This window comes from Labrus bergylta, chromosome 9 (assembly GCF_963930695.1).
Source record: "Labrus bergylta chromosome 9, fLabBer1.1, whole genome shotgun sequence".
Classification (NCBI taxonomy): Eukaryota; Metazoa; Chordata; class Actinopteri; order Labriformes; family Labridae; genus Labrus; species Labrus bergylta.
The window spans coordinates 14,303,418-14,323,705 of NC_089203.1; the positions used below are offsets into that span (position 1 = coordinate 14,303,418).

The 20,288-nt window shown below is 40.3% G+C and overlaps 1 protein-coding gene across 3 annotated transcripts in view; it reads right to left on the minus strand.

The window, feature by feature from the left end:
- The window catches only part of mid2 (midline 2), a 131,060-nt gene that overhangs the window by 23,893 nt on the left and 86,879 nt on the right, over positions 1-20,288 (minus strand). For 2 of the 3 annotated variants that reach the window (XM_065959088.1, XM_065959087.1), the window contains 4 exons: positions 16,313-16,378; positions 14,763-14,858; positions 4,776-4,883; positions 634-782 (listed from right to left, as the gene is read on the minus strand). In XM_065959088.1, the coding sequence (XP_065815160.1) occupies positions 634-782; positions 4,776-4,883; positions 14,763-14,858; positions 16,313-16,378 (419 nt within the window). The remainder of the gene's footprint in view (positions 1-633; positions 783-4,775; positions 4,884-14,762; positions 14,859-16,312; positions 16,379-20,288) is intronic. The other variant, XM_065959089.1, reaches the window with a different exon arrangement.

Consider the following 20,288-nt stretch of genomic DNA (forward strand, 5'->3'; position numbering starts at 1 on the left):
CTACTTCTGCGCTGAGCATCAGTGAGCCAACTGTGGCAGGAAGCAGCCTGAACCACAGAGCTGGCAGGGTTACAGAGCGGAGCAGCGACCGGCACTAGTCCTTAAGACTTCTGCTCCTCAGTGAAGAGAAACTAGTTGCTCAATATACTCAGCCAGGGCAAGTACTGAAAAAAACGCCGTACAAAAAACTGTCTGTGTGAGCGAAAAGGTTAGAAAGTTTCTGGCCCGTGTTGGGAGGTGGGATGAAGGTATTACAGAGGAATCCAGGTGGAAAGAGCAACTGCAGAGCCAGGCCCAGAGATGATTTTCACAGAGGTCTGACATTGATCGCAGGAGCTCCAAAAGCTTTGTTTTAATTGTGATTTAGCCTCTTAAGATTGGATTTCGAAAAGAAATAAAAGCTAATATATGTGATCTCTTTGTAGGGCAGAGGGTTTAATATTTTAAACATTGTCTCTTAATACAATTTTAAACGTTTGTATGTCCTAGTATCTTACAATGTGTGTCTGTGTATAACAAGAAATTAAATCTGTCTTTTTTTTTTTTTTTTTTTACCAACAAGCCGTTTGGTGTAACGTGAAAGAATCACAACAGGAAGGTATCAAAAGAGAAAGCATCACCGACATCACCCACCTCTCGGCTACATTCCGGGCGGTCTGGAGGAAGCGGGCGTGGTCGTTCTCCTTCAGGCTCTGTTCGGCCTGTGTGATGAGCGCGCTGGATCGTTCCAGACACTGGCGGCAGTTTGCGATCTGCTGAGCCAACTTACGCAGCTTCATCACCTGGAACACACACACACACAGAAACACACAACATGTTGCTGTGTTTCGACACAAATTTGCATGTATTCCCTCTATGTGAACCTTAAAAGGAATACATGACTAGACTGTTCAATTTGTCCTATAATAAAGAGAACATAAAAACAACACGAGTTTACCAGAATACAAATATTTCTGGTGTAGCCAAAGGCAAACACCCCATTCTTCCACAGTGCAGTGCAATTTTTAGCTATACTTTGTCTTTCATCACGTCTTCCAATTCTCAGACAAAGGCAGTCTCTGCTGTTATTGATCTTTTATGCTCATCTCCCGTCGCTGAAAATAACTTCCCAAATTGTTTCAATGCACTGCTCTAATTCTGGGAATAAAGTACCCCAGAACCCCCTATACCTGGGAAATACTTTCAAATAGGCTGCAGCGATTTAAGCATGAGCTATACCTCACTGTGACTGCCCCTTATCCACAAACATGTTTCACACTATCAGAAAACATTAGTGAGTTTTTTAAAATAACAAGAGACCTCAATTAGATTTAGTCAGGCTTGTAAAAACTCACATAAGTCATGGAGAAAATGCCTGCATTATTCTACTTTATCACCTTTATAAAAGCCATGCTGTGCATATCAACAGTCAGTCAGGGGGGTCAGAGGAAACACAGACTGAGTTGTGTAATGCAATCCTTCCTGACAGTAATTTGTCAAAGGGTTTGATTTCATTTCAGCAGAGCATAAGGAAGCCCTTCTATGCCTACTTGAAGCTAAGTTAATCCATTTATCTTCATTACGGCTCATATCCGGATTCCTAGAATTAACTTAGTTTGATGAAACTCTCCACAGGAAAAAAAAAACAAAAAACACAGCCTGCTTGTGAGCCTCAAGACTGTCAACAAAAGGTGAGCTGTGGAATAAGAAAAACAGCTTTCATATGGAGTTGAAAAGCATCTCAGGAATAATGATTGAAGGAAACTGCGTTGAACTTTGAAAAGTTAAGAAGTTGAAGAAAGAAAATGTCATTGTCTTGTTCAAGCATACTTCTGGAAACAACTAACCACTTAAATCTCGAAACAATGAAAAGAAAGAACCGTCCCAAAGACGAGTGCCCTGAAAGGATTAGTCATTAAGATGTTCTGCAAGACATTTTGGCTTTTAGAGTTTGAATTATTCTAAGAAGAATTCACAATAAAACACTGGGTGGCAATTAGTTAATAGCTTGTAAAAAAAAAAAATTAAAATAGAATCTAATGTGAAATCACTTTCACAGAGCTTTACCTTTGAAGAAGCATATAAGCTGCCTTCAAGACCACCTTCAGGTTGTTAATAACTCAAAGAGGAGGAGCGAGGCACGTTTAATGGATCGGTTATTATTTAGCAACATATGCTGCACACAACAATTTTAGAGATGATTACTCATCTCTCTTATAATAATGAACAATATGGCGGTCCTCTCAGTGTGTGTGTGTGTGTGTGTGTGTGTGTGTGTGTGTGTGTGTGTGTGTGTGTGTGTGTGTGTGTGTGTGCGTGCGTGCGTGCGTGCGTGCGCGTGTGTCTCATCTTACGTAAACAGTATCTAATCAAGAGACAATCAAAAATGACAATCAATATTCAATCTTAGCTTTAGAATTATTATAAACCAGTCCATCAGTACTTGTCCAAATTGAGTTCTAAATGAAAAAATATAATTTAATGTTATAAACAAGATTTGGATTGTGCATTTGTGAGCTTTGGTACTGTTCAGGGGGGCTTAGTTGGTTATGTTGAATAGATCCAGATAATTCACCTGTAAACAGTGTTTCTACTATGCTAAGCTAGTAGCTAGCAAATCTTTTGTCAGCAACATTTTTTGTAGCTATATCACCAGTTTTTGATAGTCTACTAGAGTCATTTTTTCATTTTTTAACCTTTGGCACTGAGAGGTTTCAGACTCATTTGAACTCCGGTGATGTGTGGCTAGACCATGTCAGCCTTAACCTTAGTATACTATAGACAAACTGAAATATTCATTACTAATCAAACACATCTGAGATGCTCTTAGGAGCAAAAAAAAAAAATAGATTGAAGATAGGAAGAAAAGAATGGAAGGCAAGCAGAGCCAAACAATAACAACAGACGTTCACACAGCAAAATGAGAATAGAGTATGTTTGTTTGGGCAGGGAGAGATTAGGCATGACTGCGGCGCCTCCTCAGAGACAGACAGAGCTTGTTAGCGGGAGGTTAAGGACAGAGAGGATGGGAGCACCTTGCAGAGCGCTGCACACCATGATCAAGCCTGCATAATCCTGTTACTCTGTGGCAGAGTTACTTCTAAGTATTTTAGTTTCTGACACTGTGTTAAACAAAAAAGAAGAGCAGCAGGAATGTTGCAAAGCCTGAAACAAGATGTGTTAATGTGATCTCTTGTGGTCTCCCCTCTCCTCCTCTGCTCTTAAAATCCATTTTTACTATACCTGTGATAATTGAAATTCTCAAATTTCATTTCCTTTACCTTTTAGCCTTCAATATTAACACATCACCTGCAGGCTTCCATCAATCAAAAGCCTTCCTCTGGTGTATTTCACTCCGTAGCCTCTACCAGACAGCCTTTTACAGAGCCAGACTCTCAGGAGAAGCAGCCTTGCTCTTTGTCTGCAATCAGTGCGGACACACTCTGACACAGTCTCGTTCTACAAAAGAATGCCACAGCTTGTTCAGACCTTGTGTGCAGTGTTTGGAAAATGTTTTATCTAGTTTTATCAGTTTTCTGCAGCCTCAGAGTTCTTCCACAAGAACTTAAAACTTCACCTCTGGGAGGGAAAAATGAGGACTTACCTCTGTCCTGACACCCTGCGCTCTCAGGGGGGAGGCATCGTACCATACACACACACACACACACACACACACACACACACACACACACACACACACACACACACACACACACACACACACACACACACACACACACACACACACACACACACACACACACACACACACACACACACACACACACACACACTCCTTTGTATAGAAGGTCCAGTACTGTCATAACTGGCTCTTTTGCTATCTCAGAGTCTTCCCATACACAAACACATGTTGGCTACCTACATGTGGGAGAGCGCCCTGCTATCTCGCCTTTTTTTGGAAAAACACAGAGGCATCCTTATAAAATCTAGCAGCAAGAGACCAAAATGAATATATTCTTTCCATGTGCTGCTGCTTGTCTTCACTCAAATACACTGTATCACTACCACTGAACATTGAACTTAAACAAATTCGATAACCTTGACATGTTTCTGTATTAAACCTCCTCTCTATCTATAAATAATATCAGCACTGAATCACGATAATGGGCACTGTTGAATTAGTCACTTGCGATGGCAGACTCACACAGGATTATTCTTCATCTCTGCCGCTCTATGGAGCTAATAGGCTAATTTAAGCGAATTGTTTGGGTTATTAGGAACGCGTGCTGCTTGTTTCGCTGTAAGATTCACTCTCACTGCTCCCATCAATGTTTTCTAGCAGCAGTACAAAAGTACAAAGAACAATTGGTCAGTAGAATATTTTCTACAAATTCTTGCCACACTGCCAGCACCAAACAACACACACACTTTGCAAGCTGACAACACTTTTTTTTCCCCCCAGGAGTTTGTCAGTCAGAATAAGAAGTAAAATGTCAGTGAATATCTTCATTTTCATTCATCAGCTATGGTAAATTCAGAGGGATGATAATGTTGCTTTGTGTTTGCAACATGTAGGCCTACACAGGCAGCCAGTTACTGCTAACTAACCAGTGGCTGACTTGCTAGCCATAATAAGTTTTTCGATGCAGTATGATAAACAGATTTGCCTGTCAGCTTGTTTTTAATCCTTCTTTTAACGCTCTATCAAATCTATCAAAGAGGATTTAACCTGCGCCATTCATCATGAGCTTGACTTCATCAAAATATCAGTTGTAAAAAGTCTCATGCCTAACCTGAGACCAGAAGAGGATGAAGGAGCGTTGGCAATACTTCACCTTGGACTCTTTGATCTTCACAGCGATGACCTGTTTTCTCTGGCGGATGATCTCCACCAGCTCATCACACTCCTCCACCAGCTTGGCTTCATGCATGGCTGTGTTGACCTGGGGAGAGAAGCAGGTACACATGTCAACATGACTGAGATATAGACTTCCTAACACATGGGCACATTCATTCATGTTTTCTAAAATATGCTTTTAATGACACTTGATTTACTCTTGACCATATGTTACATTTTATTTTGTCTTCTGTGTTCTGACAATTCATGTGATTTTGTATCCTCTTCTGTTTGTAAAGAGCTTTGTAAGACTTCTGGATGGCAGCTTAGACGGTTCATATCATCGCTTACATACAGAGCAGGTCATTAGTTTTCAATTTCATTATTCATTCTGCACACAAGGACAAGATGCCTCCAACAAGATGCACACATGGATTAGAATTAACTTGCAATTAACTATGAGGAGGTTTCCAACTCTTGACACTGGGAAGCGTGTGATAAAAAAAAATCACACATTAATCAACAACAAAAACTATTTGAATTCCACAGATTAAATACACTGACAGGTGGTTACCTCTTTATTCATCATTTATCATATAGGGGAGACAAAACAGAAAATATAGCTTGCAGATTCCCTTTTTTTGCTGGAGGGAAAAACGGCTCCAAGAAAAATGGGTTTATCACTGCTGGGTTTATATCACAACTTTTCCTCTTTGCCTGAAACCTTATTGAGAGAAACCCCTAACATGCTGCATGAGATGCACTGCAACACCTTTTTCTATAATATGTTTATTTCACTTATAATTAGCAAGAAGTAGGTTGAAGTTGTTGGAATATTCATCTCTTATTAAAGAAGCTCCCAAAAGGCCCTGTGTAGACACTCATTAACTCACAGACAAAATGTGCTTGCACCACGCCAATTTAATGGAGTCTGTGATTCTTTTAGAACAGAAGTTACCATTAAGGGAACTCACTATCAGTCCAACATCTCAGGATAACACAAAATGAACAACTAACTTGAAACCAGTGTGGGTGGGTGTGACTCATTTAACACTTAAGGTGTTTGCAGACCTAAGGCACACGTTCTACTCTTCTAAGTTCAGATGTATATCCAAATTCACCTGTGAGGATTGATTTAAGAATTGATGGTTCACCAATGAGCTTATTGTGGTCGCCGTTTCAACAGCAAGTTTGAAAGAAAGGAAATCACATCACATTTATAGGAGGCAAAAAACCTCACTGGATGTTGTGCTGCCACCACAGACCAGACGCTTTATCTGTTTGGAGAGTTACAGCTACAAATTTAAGGACAGCTAAATGGGCTGTCCCGGATAGTTGTGCGCACACACAGTAGCTTTCTTCTGCACTAGACAAAAGCCGGGTAGTCATGATTAAAAAGACTGTGGGAAGTTTTCACTCTAACTGCTAGCTTTAAAACAGCTGGAGCTGCACAAGAGAAGAGGAAGTACGCTAACACATCCAAAAAAAAAAAAAATGCTCATCATTAAGCATGGCCTCTGACTGCCTCACTGGAGGCTGAAGTGTTTGTTTTGACAAAAGCACTAGTGAGTGATTTCTGCAGTGCACTGACTGTAGCAAGAGTACTGCTGAGCTGGGAAACACCAAACAGACATAAAACAGAGGAAGCATTGTTAGAGAACAACCCTCACACTGCTCTGACTGGGGTGCTACGCATAAAGTCAGACACATTCATGTTCAATTAAAAATTGAATCACATCAAGTGACTCACGATTACAAATTAAGACTATTCTGTCAAAGCTGATTTATATTAAAATTCTAAAAATTAAAAAGGTAACATGATCTTTTTGTAACATTCAATAAGTTCAAATGTAATTAAGTCCAGTTCAACCAAAGAAAAGAATGATAAGAGGTGAATGTAGCATGTTCTTTCTCAAGAAAAATGCTGATTATATCAATATCTTAACAAATGATTAGAGTTGTTCTTTTAATTGTCATGACTGTGAACAGATCCAGCTCACACAATCTGTCCTTTCTTATTATTTAATTCTGTTAATGTATCTAACGGGCTGGACATTCATATCACCACAATGCAGTTGACATCACATTTCCCCCTGTCACATAACATCCACTATAACATCCACTAATGATCTGATAACACCTGATAAAATATAGCCACAAGTTGCATCGGCAGTCATAATTACGCTTAATAGGTAAGATGATATAATGCATAATAATCAACCGAACTGTATGAAATAAATCCATCAAACTGTGTTTCACATAATTCAATCAGACAGCAGAGAAATTGAATCATTACAAAACTAAATCACAAAGTAGAACTTCTCTACATTCTCACCTCTGGCTCTGTATAAGGTGGGTGACATGGAGCCAGTATGCTCCTGAACATCATTACTTCAGCTCCTGCACAATGTCAAGATTAAATTATTTGCCTCTCTTCTGTTATTCTGTGGAAATGAGTAGTACTACTGTATTACTAGCTATAATGAAACACAATGAGCCATGCAGCTACATTTTTATTCTTGCTCTACTTGACTGACAGTCACTATTCACCACCTACACAGAGAATAATGATGTGAGTGACGTGTGTGAGCACGGTGCAAATCATGCATACGCTGTCAATCACTCAACTTTAAAAATGGAAGCAAGTTTTTTTCCTTCTATATTCCCCTGATGTAGAGATTCTTTTTCACGATGTTGCGTTATTTTCAACGAGTCTGTTCACTTCAGATAAATAACATGAATACGTCTAATGATGCTGTAATGCTCATCAGTCTTGATTTGACTGTGTATTTGTCTTAACTGTCACAAGTGGAACACCACAATAGCATCAGGAACTGAATTATCCATCTACTCCTACGAATCAAATTCTAATTTATGTTATTTAATTGTTCATCTTAAAAATAACAATTGTTCAAACCACCAGTTTGAATTATCCATCAATAAAATAAATGATGTTTATAAAAATAAAAACAAAAAAAACAAACTTGGAATAAAATAGATTATTCAGAAAACTATATTTAGGTCCAAAGACGTGTTGAATGAGTAGATGTAGGCAATATAAAAGTGTATCTTTAAATAGTTTATCTCTAAATTTAATTTGACATGTGTCTGCAATATTTAAAGTCTTATAGCTCCTTTATTACATTTCCTCCCCTCATGTCTCCTGGTTTCTTAATTTTCCACACCTTGGCTCATTTTCCACCAGCCCCTGATTTTGTCATTGGTCAACCCCGTTCATAATCTCCCCTTGTTTTCTTTTGACAGAATGTCTTTGTTTGTCCTGATGGGATCAGCAAGTTTGTTGTGTTGTTTTCTACATTTTTGCTCATTTTTGGATCTCTTTAGCTTTTCCATTATGAAGGTGTTTGCAATAATTCTGAGCTAACCTCCCTGTGTGCTCCCACCCATGTATTCCAGTAAGATCTAGGACTTTTTGATCTTCACCTTGTGTCCTGTTTAATTCATGGCCTTTAAGTCTTATCTTGGGTTTTGGGGTCGTCAAAGAAAGTCTCGTGGGTTGTCAAAATTGACGAAGCTTAAATACTTTTCAATATCACGTTTTAAAACGATAGAATCTCTGTCATTTTGATGATCAAAAAGAACCAAAGAAAAAAAAAACTTCAAGAGGAAACTTTGACCAAAAGCTGCCTCCAGCAAAAGAGCATCATCTAAATTTGACAAAAACAAGAAATAATAATATATTAATATAACAATGATAATATATTTTTATGCCATGAAATCAAAACAGGTATTGATATTATCTTAATTTTCTAGTATCCTTTCATAGTTCAAAATACTACTTCATATGACCAGAAGCACATGATTGGATAATGTTTACCTCATCTGTACAAGTCACTTTGTGTTTGTTTGATAATTGCATGAAGGAAGAAAAACACCAGCAAGTTAAGAAAAGATGCTGTATGAAATGCAACAAAGGGCTTGGTTCTTGGTTCGCATCGTGATCTGTGGGCCACCAGAATGCCCCAATTCTGAATCATTTTATTAACTGTCAGTCTATAAGCACCCTGGGGTTTGGAAATAATCCAAATCTACAGTAGCCGATAGCCACTCTCATAGGATTGTGTTATCCCTGCCAAAGAGCAGATAAATTCCAATTACAGACCACAAGCACAAACAACATACAGCTCAAAAACTCTAAATGTCCTCTACTGGCCAGAGTGGATTCCATCCAAACTTAGTGAAGACTGATCCAGGTTCAGAACAGCTCTTAACCTCTCACTGACACCAAAACTTTCACATCTTGAATCAATTCTGAGCTCATTCCACTCCCATCAGTCTCTACTGCCTCCTTTCCCGCCTTACTTTTTTCTTGTTCTCTTTGTTTTAGCTGTCTCTGAGTGGTCCCAATCCTCTCTGCCTCAAACTGACCACTTCTGGAACTCTCCCACTGCACACACCCTCCCTCCACTTTTGTTCTCTCAGACATGATCTCCTCAAACAGATGCAAGGATTTACTCTGACAGCTTTATCTCTGACTCCACACACTCGGGGGTACTTCCAACGAGATTTATGACACCAGAGTGGCACTTAACTTTAAAACAGGGAAGAATAGCTTAATGGATTCAACAGAGTAAAGAATGTGGACACACAGGGACGTTATGTCAGATAGAGGTGATAATCAAGAATGCTTCACTGGCCACAGACTGAGGAGTTATTTCAAACTTTGATGCTTATCAGATTCACTAACATTACATTAATCCCAGATGAGTCATCGTTGTTTTAAATACCCTTGTCAAACACCATTTGAATCTCACATCTTGAATCTTAAAGCTCATCATATCACTGATGTGCTGTATATTTATTCCGTGTCAAGTGTTTAGTGTCTGTTTAGTATCTGTTTTAAGGTCAGTCTTTTCTATCAAACTGGTGATTTTGTTTCATTGAAGTCCAATCCACAATCCAATGCAGCATCCAATCAATTTGTAGCTCACCACATCTCCCTCCTATCTTCTCGATGATCCCCCTTCCTACAAGGGGTGACAGTGACAGGACGTCGTCCAGTTCAACCAAGGAGCGAGAGAACATAATTTAAGACAACTGAAATGTAGGGCCTGTGATACTGACGTTAACATTTGGTATCAGGATGTATTTTGTTGAAGCAGACCCTAAAAGAGCTGCTAGCATAGATAGCTATAGCCTCTTGTTGATGTTCCGTCATCCTTGACATTATTTGCCCTTTCGCTAAATTGCTGTGAATTTAAAAGAATGAACTCGGCAGATGGAAGGAGGAAAATGATAGAAAAAATTGAAACACTAACTGAAAATGACAGCAGCGTCTGTGCGAAGTAGGGGTGACCCCATCTAATCGAATACTCGACAATTTGTTCATCACAGAAATACAAGACATGTCAGTCAATGGCACAGTCACTTTCATTCGTGCGACAGCCGTCAGAACAGGGGGAGGCACCACCTTTCAACAAAGGCTCTCATTGGCTGTTATAGACTGTTATGAGGTGTCATCAAAAGTGCAGCGAGCAGCAGAGTTTATTTGAAGCAATCTGTGGATCTTTATGGATGTAATGTGAAGGTAAAAGACGTTTGTTTGTTGGTGGTCTGACAGATGCGCACTTGTGACTGCTGAGGTCGCTGAATGCGCACACACTCGGCTGTCAGTGTGTGTGCCTGTGCGACAATCAGTCGACCCAAAAACTGACGAATCAGGTTCGATTATGTAAATCTTTAGTCTGGGATAGGCCTTGTGTGAAGGATTTCATTATATTCCAGTATCCAACTGCATTGACAGCTTCATCTTCGTCTGAAAACTGAACTGCAAATGGCTTAAGAAACAAAGCAAAGACAAACAGGTGCAGCGGATTCGTCCATCTCCCTGATGCTCCTGTAGAAAGGTAAAGAAAAGAGGGGAGATGAATCCTGATGTACAGGATTAGGTGGCATTACAGCCACCTCCAGTCGGCTATTTTATATTCTGCACAGATACAGTGGGATCAGCTTCTGTTTAAACAAACCTGGACAGGTCTGGACTAATGACTTACTGCTCACTGTTTAATCAGTAGACTTTCATGTTTTAAGATTAAGACCCACTGGGCTTCTGTCTGATGTGATTCTTTCCTTTTCAATCCTAACACACACACTAAAAACTTTAACAGCGGGCTAATTTAGTTTCCTCGCAGCTGGCAGGGCAGTTTCAGGAGTTGGGGTGGGGAAAGTGGCTGCTGCTTTTACTGCTTCCTCAAACAATGCTTACTCTATATTAGCCGCATCTGGATGATGTGTTCCCTGCCATGAGATACAATATGTGCGCCAGGCAAACCTACGCCTTGTTAGGGACTGCACTCATTAAAAAAGCCGCCAGCAAAGATCGGTGTGTCACAACACTTCCTCTGAGTGGGCACAAACCCACCGAATAACAGCAGAATAAAAGTGGGACAGAGTACGACAGAGAGAAAAGTTTCGTCAACTGTCAAGTTGCAGGCAAAACAACGACCTAATATCACTGTTACATTTAGGAGACTCCAGTGTGTAAGCCTTTAAGGACGTATTATGTAAGCATGAAAGAGAATGCTCCGTGGGAATCAATAAATCTGCTAAAAACTTGCACAAAAGGACTGCATGTGCATCCTTTGAGATGCTCATTTGAACAAGAGGCAATAAAGTAGTAGCTAGAACAAAACTGGGAATCAATATAACACTGAAAAATATAACTTGCTTTTGCACATGAAGTAGTTACACATATTTTGGAACATATAAGCAATGAGGTAACACGTGCACCTAAAATGGATGAATAGGTAAGATACTTTACGCTAGTATTGTGCAGGGGGACTTCAGGTGCCATGTAACAGACTCTGCGAATCATCCCAGTTCTCATTGTGGCTCACATTTCGTTTCGGTTGCTATTGTATCAGCATTTATTTAATATCAAAGTGGTTTTAGGGGAATGCTTTTTGCCAAATAGCCTAAGTGAGTGTAAATTCTCTGCTGCCATTCTTTCCCATCCTGCTCCCTGGCCCTGAATGAAAAACAGTCAAGAGTATTTGCTCAACAGCTGTCACCGCAAAAGCTCAAAATCACACCTTGCTCAAGTTTTCAAGAAAGAAGAACATGCTTCTGAATGTCATTAAGCACAGCGACAAATTCTAGAATGGTACACCAAATATTGTGATAAGGAACTAGGGCCTCCTAAGAAAGGAACATCCTACACTCTTCAAATCAATGAATCTTTTTTCTAAAACCGAGGAGAAGATAACTCCCAGAAGAGAACCCTAGGAGAACAACGCTGCAGCGCTGCTGCGTTTGCTGACACACTGGAAGCTGATTCACTCTGTGTTTGATCGTATCTTTGGCACGAATACAACATGATGCACACAAGGAGGAGAGGAATCCAGGTCATGCACAAAGCCCAAAGAGATTTCTTACTTTGCACAAACTTCTCTCACTTCACTAAATTTCATTTTTCCACTCGATCACTTTGTCTTTTGCATAATTACTGAACGGGGTGCCGGTGGCATGCCACATGTACCGAGGCTGTTGTACTCGCAGCAGCAGACGGCCCTGGTTCAAATCTGGCCTGTGGCTCCTTTTCCGCATGTCATCCTCCACTCTCTTTCTCTCTTCTATCCAATGTCTTATCTCTTAAATAAAGGCATACAAATTCCAAAAATAAATTAAAAAAAAAAAAGCGTTCTTTTCCACATTGTGCCTGTATTTGGTTCGGTCAAGAGATCGGAGATTGGTTGCCATGCTAACGCTCATCCTCACTTCTCCCATACTTCCTCTACATGCTGCTTCAACCCTGCTCCGTTCTTCATTTTTCTACCCTTTTTTTCCCCCCTTCCTTATATTTTCCTTTCCTTATGTTTCTCCTTTGTCTCGCCTTGTTTGCCCTTTCTTCTCCTTGTGCAACTCGAATGTAAATGTAATCACCTGAAAACACTACAATAATCAAACTTGCCTTTTGTCATTGTCATCACACAGGGGAATAGACCTGAATGAGCACAAACAAAGCAGGAAAACATAGAGTTTCTTTTAATAATTTGCTTAAGAGGCAATGGAGCATTTCCCCCCTCGATGCTATCACTCCTCATTTCTTTTTGATGAATAAGTGATGAGATTCTGTTGTTGTTCGCAGAGACACATCGCTACGCAGTCAGATGCAGAGGAAGACCAATTTCTCTTTCTGTGCATTTGTTCATGAACAGTTTGTTTGTCGCTAATGAATCACGCTGTGGTCATTTAATTTTGATTGGGTGAGCCACAACGAGACGTGTGTTTTGTGGACCTTAGATTGACTGGGAGTAAATAGAGTCAGGTCGTCGAATAAGAAATGAACCGAGCACAGAATGATGGCGGCACCAAGCGTGCATTTGTCCTCTGTGGCCATTAATGTCAAGTCCCATGGAGCAATGATGGTGTTTATAAAGAGTGAGTGCTTTAAAACACAAAGTATTCGATAGAGTGTGTTTGTGCAGTCACATTTTAATGCAGACAGAGCTCAATGACATTAGTGCTCTATGACTGGCTACACAGTATCTCCATTGAATCATAGCAGGGACACCGGCCGAGATATCATAATCTCCTGACAGGTTTAAGTTCAAACAAGGACATCAGAGAGCAAAGACTCCCCCGAGGTTGTCACTAAATCTAACCAGGTGAGCTGTGATAAATTACTGGCTTGAGAATTAATAAAGTTCCCCTTTGGAAGATATATTTATCGTTAGACAGATTATCTTATCTGCTTTGACTTGGGAGCATAAATTTCTTGCACCGGTGGGACCAGGGGAAATTAAACTGTGGAGGTTTTGCAACATCACGTCCTCCTTAAAATTCGATGCACTAGGACAGGTTGAAACATGACCTTAAAGTGGCAGAAAACATGATTTAATGACAGGAAAAAGAACCACATTAAGCTGCTGCCTCAAAAAGTAGGAACAGTTGAGTGTAAGAGCGTGTGGTGCAACGCTGCCCAAGATAATTGGTCTTTCCAATTCAGAAGCAATCAGAATTACATAACCGCCCTTATAAACCGTTTTGGATTGAACGTTTGTTGAGAGCTGTTTCAGCTCGTCTTTGTTGCTGAGTCATGGTTTGAGTACAAGAGGCCACCTAGACCCTTCATGGCATCTGGTGTTATCATTTTAATTTCAGTGACGATAAAAAGGCTTTTAAATTTAAAAAGATTAAAGATGAATACATTTTAAAGACAGATTGAAGTCATCATTAATGCATCTGTGCAGCTTCTTTGGTTTAGAGTCTTGTCTTTCTTTCCTCCGATGAATAATTCTTCTCATAAATTATCTGAAAACGCAGCTGCAATGTTGGCCCTTTCATGAACCTGCAATCTGTATCTGAAACTAACTTTCAATGTTGAGACTTATCAATATTTGATAAAGCTATAGCCACGGCAACTGGAATAAAGGAGCTGTAATTTCATTACAACCCTGATTCGAGAGGACTGAGAGAAACACACAACGGAGGTCAAATTTCTAGCCCTGTACTTCTTCAATCAGACAGTGTTGCAGAGTGAGAACAGCGTGGTATGAGAGCAGTCACCAAAAACAGAGGCAGCGGTGTACAATCAATAACAGTGGCAACGTTGGTTGTTAATGCGTCTCTTACAGCAGGAGTGAGAAAATCCATTCAGGCTAAAGTCTTAACCTAACCCTTGAAATCTTCATCGACCTGGAAACTGAAAAGCAAAACCTTGCTTTCTATGAGATTACTTCTGAAGCTTGACGCATTGATGCTGCCAGATGACCGACTTGGTTGACTTTATATAAATCCCTAGGAACTTTAATGATGTGACAGGCGAGCCAAATTTGTCAACATATATGGCCCTAATCTCTGGGAAATTGTCACCCATGCCACTTCAAAGCTGCTGCCCTATAGAGTAGTTGACCTCAACCTCTAACTATTATGTTTTTTAGCAACAAATAAGACAATGTCCATAACATGAGCTCACCAAACAGCTAAACACACAAACACAAAGACGATGAAACGTGATACATACCTCGACTTGTTGACAGATCTGGATTAGCTTGGCCATTTGGTTCTCCAGTTCACTGTTCCTCTTCACCAGGTTGGTCAAGTTGTTCTCCAGGGTTTGCTGTTGGGGAGGATGAAGAAAGGAGCATGGGACAAAGGAAAGAGGAGGAAGACCAGGAACAAGGAGAAAAAAAACTGACCATTAGCAGACTTAGCTTTCAGAGAGGGGCAATTTAAAAAAGTAAAGGTCATTCGTTCACATTGGCTAATTCTTGGTTGGTCTTGGCTAACTTGCAATTGGGGTCCTTACTTCAGGTATAAGATATCACTCTTTCAGTAACCAAATGTGTTTTAAAAATATGGGACATGGTGTTTCAAAATAGTGTTGTTTTTTTTTAAAGATATGACTGCCCTGTCATCAACCTGGGCTTCAAATTACTTTATTTTCTCAACCATGAAGAAAAGCACGGGGATGATATGTGTTTAAGAGCTGAAATGTGAGGTAATGCCTGTTTGCTATTCTATCTGGACATAGTCTTTCCAAATTATTATTTGGAATAATAATTGTCTTTACAAAAAAGGTTTCAAATTCAGACACCTCTTCTACCATTTCTCATGATATATCATTACATTCATTCTTTGACAATAGGCCTAACAGTAATTTCTAAACCATGTAGAGAAGGTTTAAAAATGACACATCAATAACAGGGGATCAGCATATGAAACAAAATGTACACAGTATATGAATTCTGTTGAGGAAATAAAATGACCAATTTAGCCCCATAAGGAAATTTTCTCAAAATGAAGCCTTTAACAGTGTTATGTTTTTTATTGTAATATTAATTATCATTACCTTAAATCATCAGACTTTAAAGCCTCAAAATCCACAAAACTATCCCTTCAAAAAAATGAAACCTATCAACCTCCACGAGACATTTTACACTCCATTCCTGTTTCTTAACTGTAACTGTTTGTCAAAGACACTGACACAGAAATAAACCTAACCACACACATATACAGTGCAAAACATGATATGGAAACAGGCAGATATCTAGCCAGAAATAGAACTCCTGCTCAAAGACAGCAAATCAACGACGATGGCAACAATGATGTGCATGGAACAACAACCACAGCTGCAAAGACAAGAGCAGAACAAAGCGGCAGACAAGCGGCGGGTGTTTGATGTAGCTCTACTCATGCAAGTGAAAGGGAGGTGGGCTGGACAAGCACCTGGCCATGAATCTTACTGTCTTACTGTCTGTCTGTCTGTCTGTCTGTCTGTCTGTCTGTCTGTGAGGCAGCCTCCCTGCTCTCCAATATCTCCTCTGACTGTCACTCAGCCTGATTTACTCTGTCTGCCTCTTGTCTGTTTGACTTTGCACCCACTTAATTATTTATCTGCCTGCTTATCTCCCTCCCAGCGTCCCTTCCTTATCCATCCAGGTGTCTACCTGTGTGCCTCTTTGCATCCAAGCGGCAGGGATAAAGGGAGGAAGGGTAGGAGGATGAGGAAGAGGAGGAAGGGTAGGAGGGAATGGGGTGGGTTTGGAGGTAAAAGGCAGCCAGGGAACTCACCGCAGCGCTTGTCTTTGAAGCCTCCATAACCGCATCTGACACTCTGCCCGGGCTCACCTGATAAGCCTACGAACACACACACACACACACACACACACACACCCACATAAGTGCACACATAAAACACACACACACAGGCGAGCCTTGGCGCACGGTGACTGCCACCTCTACAGCTGTAGAGGAGAGCTCCTCCCTGATAAAGTTGCCACAAACACTCCTCTAAGGGTCTAATAGTTGGTTTCGAATGCAGATGAGACAGTGTGGCTCGCAGTGTCTGTTAGTCACATCACTGGAACGAGCGTTTGGCCGTTGTGTCGCAGCCCTGTGCTGGGGTGTTTTCATACGAGGGGGTTTTTTGAAGTGGAACATCAGTGAGAGGGGACAGATGGGTCATTAATTAGCAAGCTGGAGACGAAGATGATTAATACATCTGAACACAGCTGCCTCCCGAGAGACTGCACTGAAACAGACTCCACTGTCCTCTACATACATGCACGTGTGTGAGTGTGTTACCGACTAACTTGATGCTCAAGACTCAGTCGGTGCCTGTAGTCACAAGCACAAAATGTATTGTCAGACATATGCATACAGTATGTCTCTGAGTGTTTACTTGTAGATAAAAAATGCACTTACTCTTGTGTGTGTGTGTGTGTGTGTGTGTGTGTGTGTGTGTGTGTGTGTGTGTGTGTGTGTGTGTGTGTGTGTGTGTATCTCTTCTCAATATGTCCACAGTAAGTCTGCTGTATGCGTATGAGTTCTGCACAACTAGCGTAGGCACTCCTGTGGCTGCAGCCCAGAATGGCAGAGAGAGAGAGAGAGAGAGAGGGGAAGTAGAGCAACTGTCAACAACAGACTCATTAAAACACACAACAAACATCAAAGATGGTTAGAAACACTTAAATACAGAGAGAGAGGGAGCAGAGAAAAAACAGGGATAAAGGTGGAGTGTTGGTTCGGGAACAGGAGCCAACAAGTGCTGGATTAATGATGATACGTGGGAAAATGCACGGTGATCAGGATACCATTTTTATATCATGATGTGATATCTGATAGAGACAAAAGCGTTATCAAAGCAGCTGTGACCACGTAACAGACACGGAAAAGACATCAGCACGAGATTGAAACAAGTTCTCTGTATTTCAAAAGTTTGAAAGATTACTTTACCAGCTTATTGAGAAATGGTGATTTAATAAACCAGGTGTCTCTGTTAAAACTTCATTTCTTTGCTAGTCTCCACTAAAAATATGGTACAAGTATTTTAAACAGTTACTGTCAGAGAAATGAAGTACCAAGCTAAACAAACCAAAAGTGAGAAGAAACCACATTAGCATGATGAGCTGTAGCATATCTTCTAAAAAGAACACTCAGGTAATAAAACGCTATAGTTAACTTAAATGCTAATCATTCTTAAATAAAGATACTACTTAATGAGAAATACTAAACATATATTGGTATTTTACTCTTGAAAAGAAACGGATCATATGTTAGCAAGCTAACTTCTACAAGTTAGCTATACAAAAGTTACAACTTACATTTTCTTGGGGCCATTAACAAAAGTTTGTGTTAATCTTCCCTTAGTAGCCTAGCCGTTATAACCGAACTGAATTCAAACTTAGGTAACGTTCGGTATTAGCAGCCACCTGCGCAACCAAAGGTTTCATGCTAGTTTCATATTTGAGATATCTAGCAGCTGCTCCTTGAAAAGTACAAATTTACGAACAAAATGCAAAAATGAAGAGAGGCTTAATATAGGCAGATAAGGATAAAGCTCAAAGAGAAGGGAAATCAGAAGAAGTCATGCTGTTATGAAGGGATGAGAAGAGAAAAATGTGAAGAAGATATGAGGAACACATTGTGTTTTAGTTGCTTGAGGGAGGGTGGGACTTGCAGGGTAGGCAGGGTTGTTAGCATAAGGTAATATTATTCATTCAGAGAATAAGCTTTGGACGTGGCATGTCATGAGTGAACAGAGAGAGGGAGCAGAGATGGAGGGTGCTGATGGGATGGAAATAGGCATGAGTCCTGTGATGAGAGGGGCAGTTTGGCAGAGTATCTCCAATCTGGCCTGCCCTATAATTCAGTCATCTGTCTCCTCTGAGATTCTTCTTTTTCCTTGCTATCTGTCTTTCTGTCATTCTCTACCGTTCTCTCTTCTCTGCGTGCATCTCCTCTCCTTCCAACCTGACTCTCTGTCTCCTTCCTCACTCCGTGCTTCTGTACTTCAGTCCTTATTCTGTCCGTCTCTGCACAGTAAGAAGTGCAGCCGCTGACAGCCCATCATCCCCGGTTAGATCAACACCCCCTCATACGACTTCATCGTGTCGAGGGGCTTCTGGGTCTCATTCTTTTGCAGATGATCCCATTTCTCTTTAAAACAAAAAAAATAAAAATAAAAAAGACAGATCCCTATTCATACCACAGCAGCTGAAGGGAGAAAAAGTGATACCTCTTTCTTACAGGAGGCTTACATATGATGAAGCTTTCACTGATCACACATTCGACTCAAGTTTGAGACCGCTGTCACAGTTTAATCTCTTGTCATTGTTGCTCACGGAGTCTTGTTGAATTTCAATTGACATTACTATGAACAATGATATTGCACAGAATTACATCACAAAATATATAAAAAAGAATCAACTATTTGTGATGGTAAGGCGAAAATTTTAATTCACGTTTCTGAGAGGCTAATCGCTTACTTCTGCAAAGGTGTCTGTGTCGTGCCTTGGCAGGCGCTGTGCCAAATTAACAATTGGCAATTCCTGAAGTCTATGACAGTAATCCAATTACAGAATCATGTGTTACCTCCAGACCTGAGGCATTAGATAGGCCCATTGTTACTCTTGGACAGGGGCATGAAATGACTTTTACTGGAGGTCGTATTTGTGTTCATTAAAGTTAAAAAAAAAAGGTATACCACCAAAGTTTGAGAGGGAGACACATGTTTTAGTACAATTCTGCACAAGACAGGATAAAAAGTCTCATAAGATCAGGAAGTGCTTTTCTATAGGGACCACATTTACATAAGGCTTTTAAGCTTCTCTGCATCAGCTGCCTAATTAAATGACATTGTCCAGTATGAGTCTCTGAGTCTTTACGACAACACAACAAACAAAAATTCCACAGCCACAAAAAAAAAAAATGGAACAGAGAGCCCCGAGGCGAAGTATCCAACTTCAAAGTCTTTTTCTTTTAATTAATTCAGGATCCTTCTCTATGCACAAGAGAAACAACGACACAGTGAGAGAAACAAGAAATGAAAGCAAGAAAGAAAAAAGGGCGAGATTAAATTTAAGACAGAGCAATAGAATAGCCAGGCTCACTTTACAGCTGTTGTTAACAAGAGGCTTTTCAGAGTCTGGACGTGTCAGTAACACAAGCCTTCTGGGAAACAGGGTTTTTTTGTCTGAGGATAATATTCCATAGGGCAGAACTCCTGAGAAATGTAGCTTGGGTATAACAAACTGGGAATTACGCTTGTCTCATAAACCGCTGACTGGAGCCAAATTAATGAGACCAACAGGGATGCCAAAAACTAGCTTAAATCTTTACACTTTGTCTGTTTCTCCCTAGAAAAGCTGTATGTTCGTGCAATTCAGCTTTGACTGTTGTGCACCAAAGACAGAGTGTCCTCCTACTACCACTTCGACATTAAAACACAAATATGTAAATAACAATCACCTCACATTTTGAAGGGAATGTAAGGTATTAGCTTTGAGATGCTCTGAGATGCTTCAAATGTTTAAACTCTGAATGAACTCCCCTGACCTTCAAACTGTGAGCGTGAACATTCAATGAATTTTCAAACAGGGGCTGTGCAGCGGTGAATGGAAACCGACCGCTAGCTGATACTTGCTTTCAACTATAAATCTTGTAGGGGAATTTAAATAAAAAAATGACTGCGGGAAAAAAAAAAAAACAGAGAAGGAAGAAGAGAAGGGTACGGAAGGACAAATGTAGTTCTGTAGTCAAGCAATCT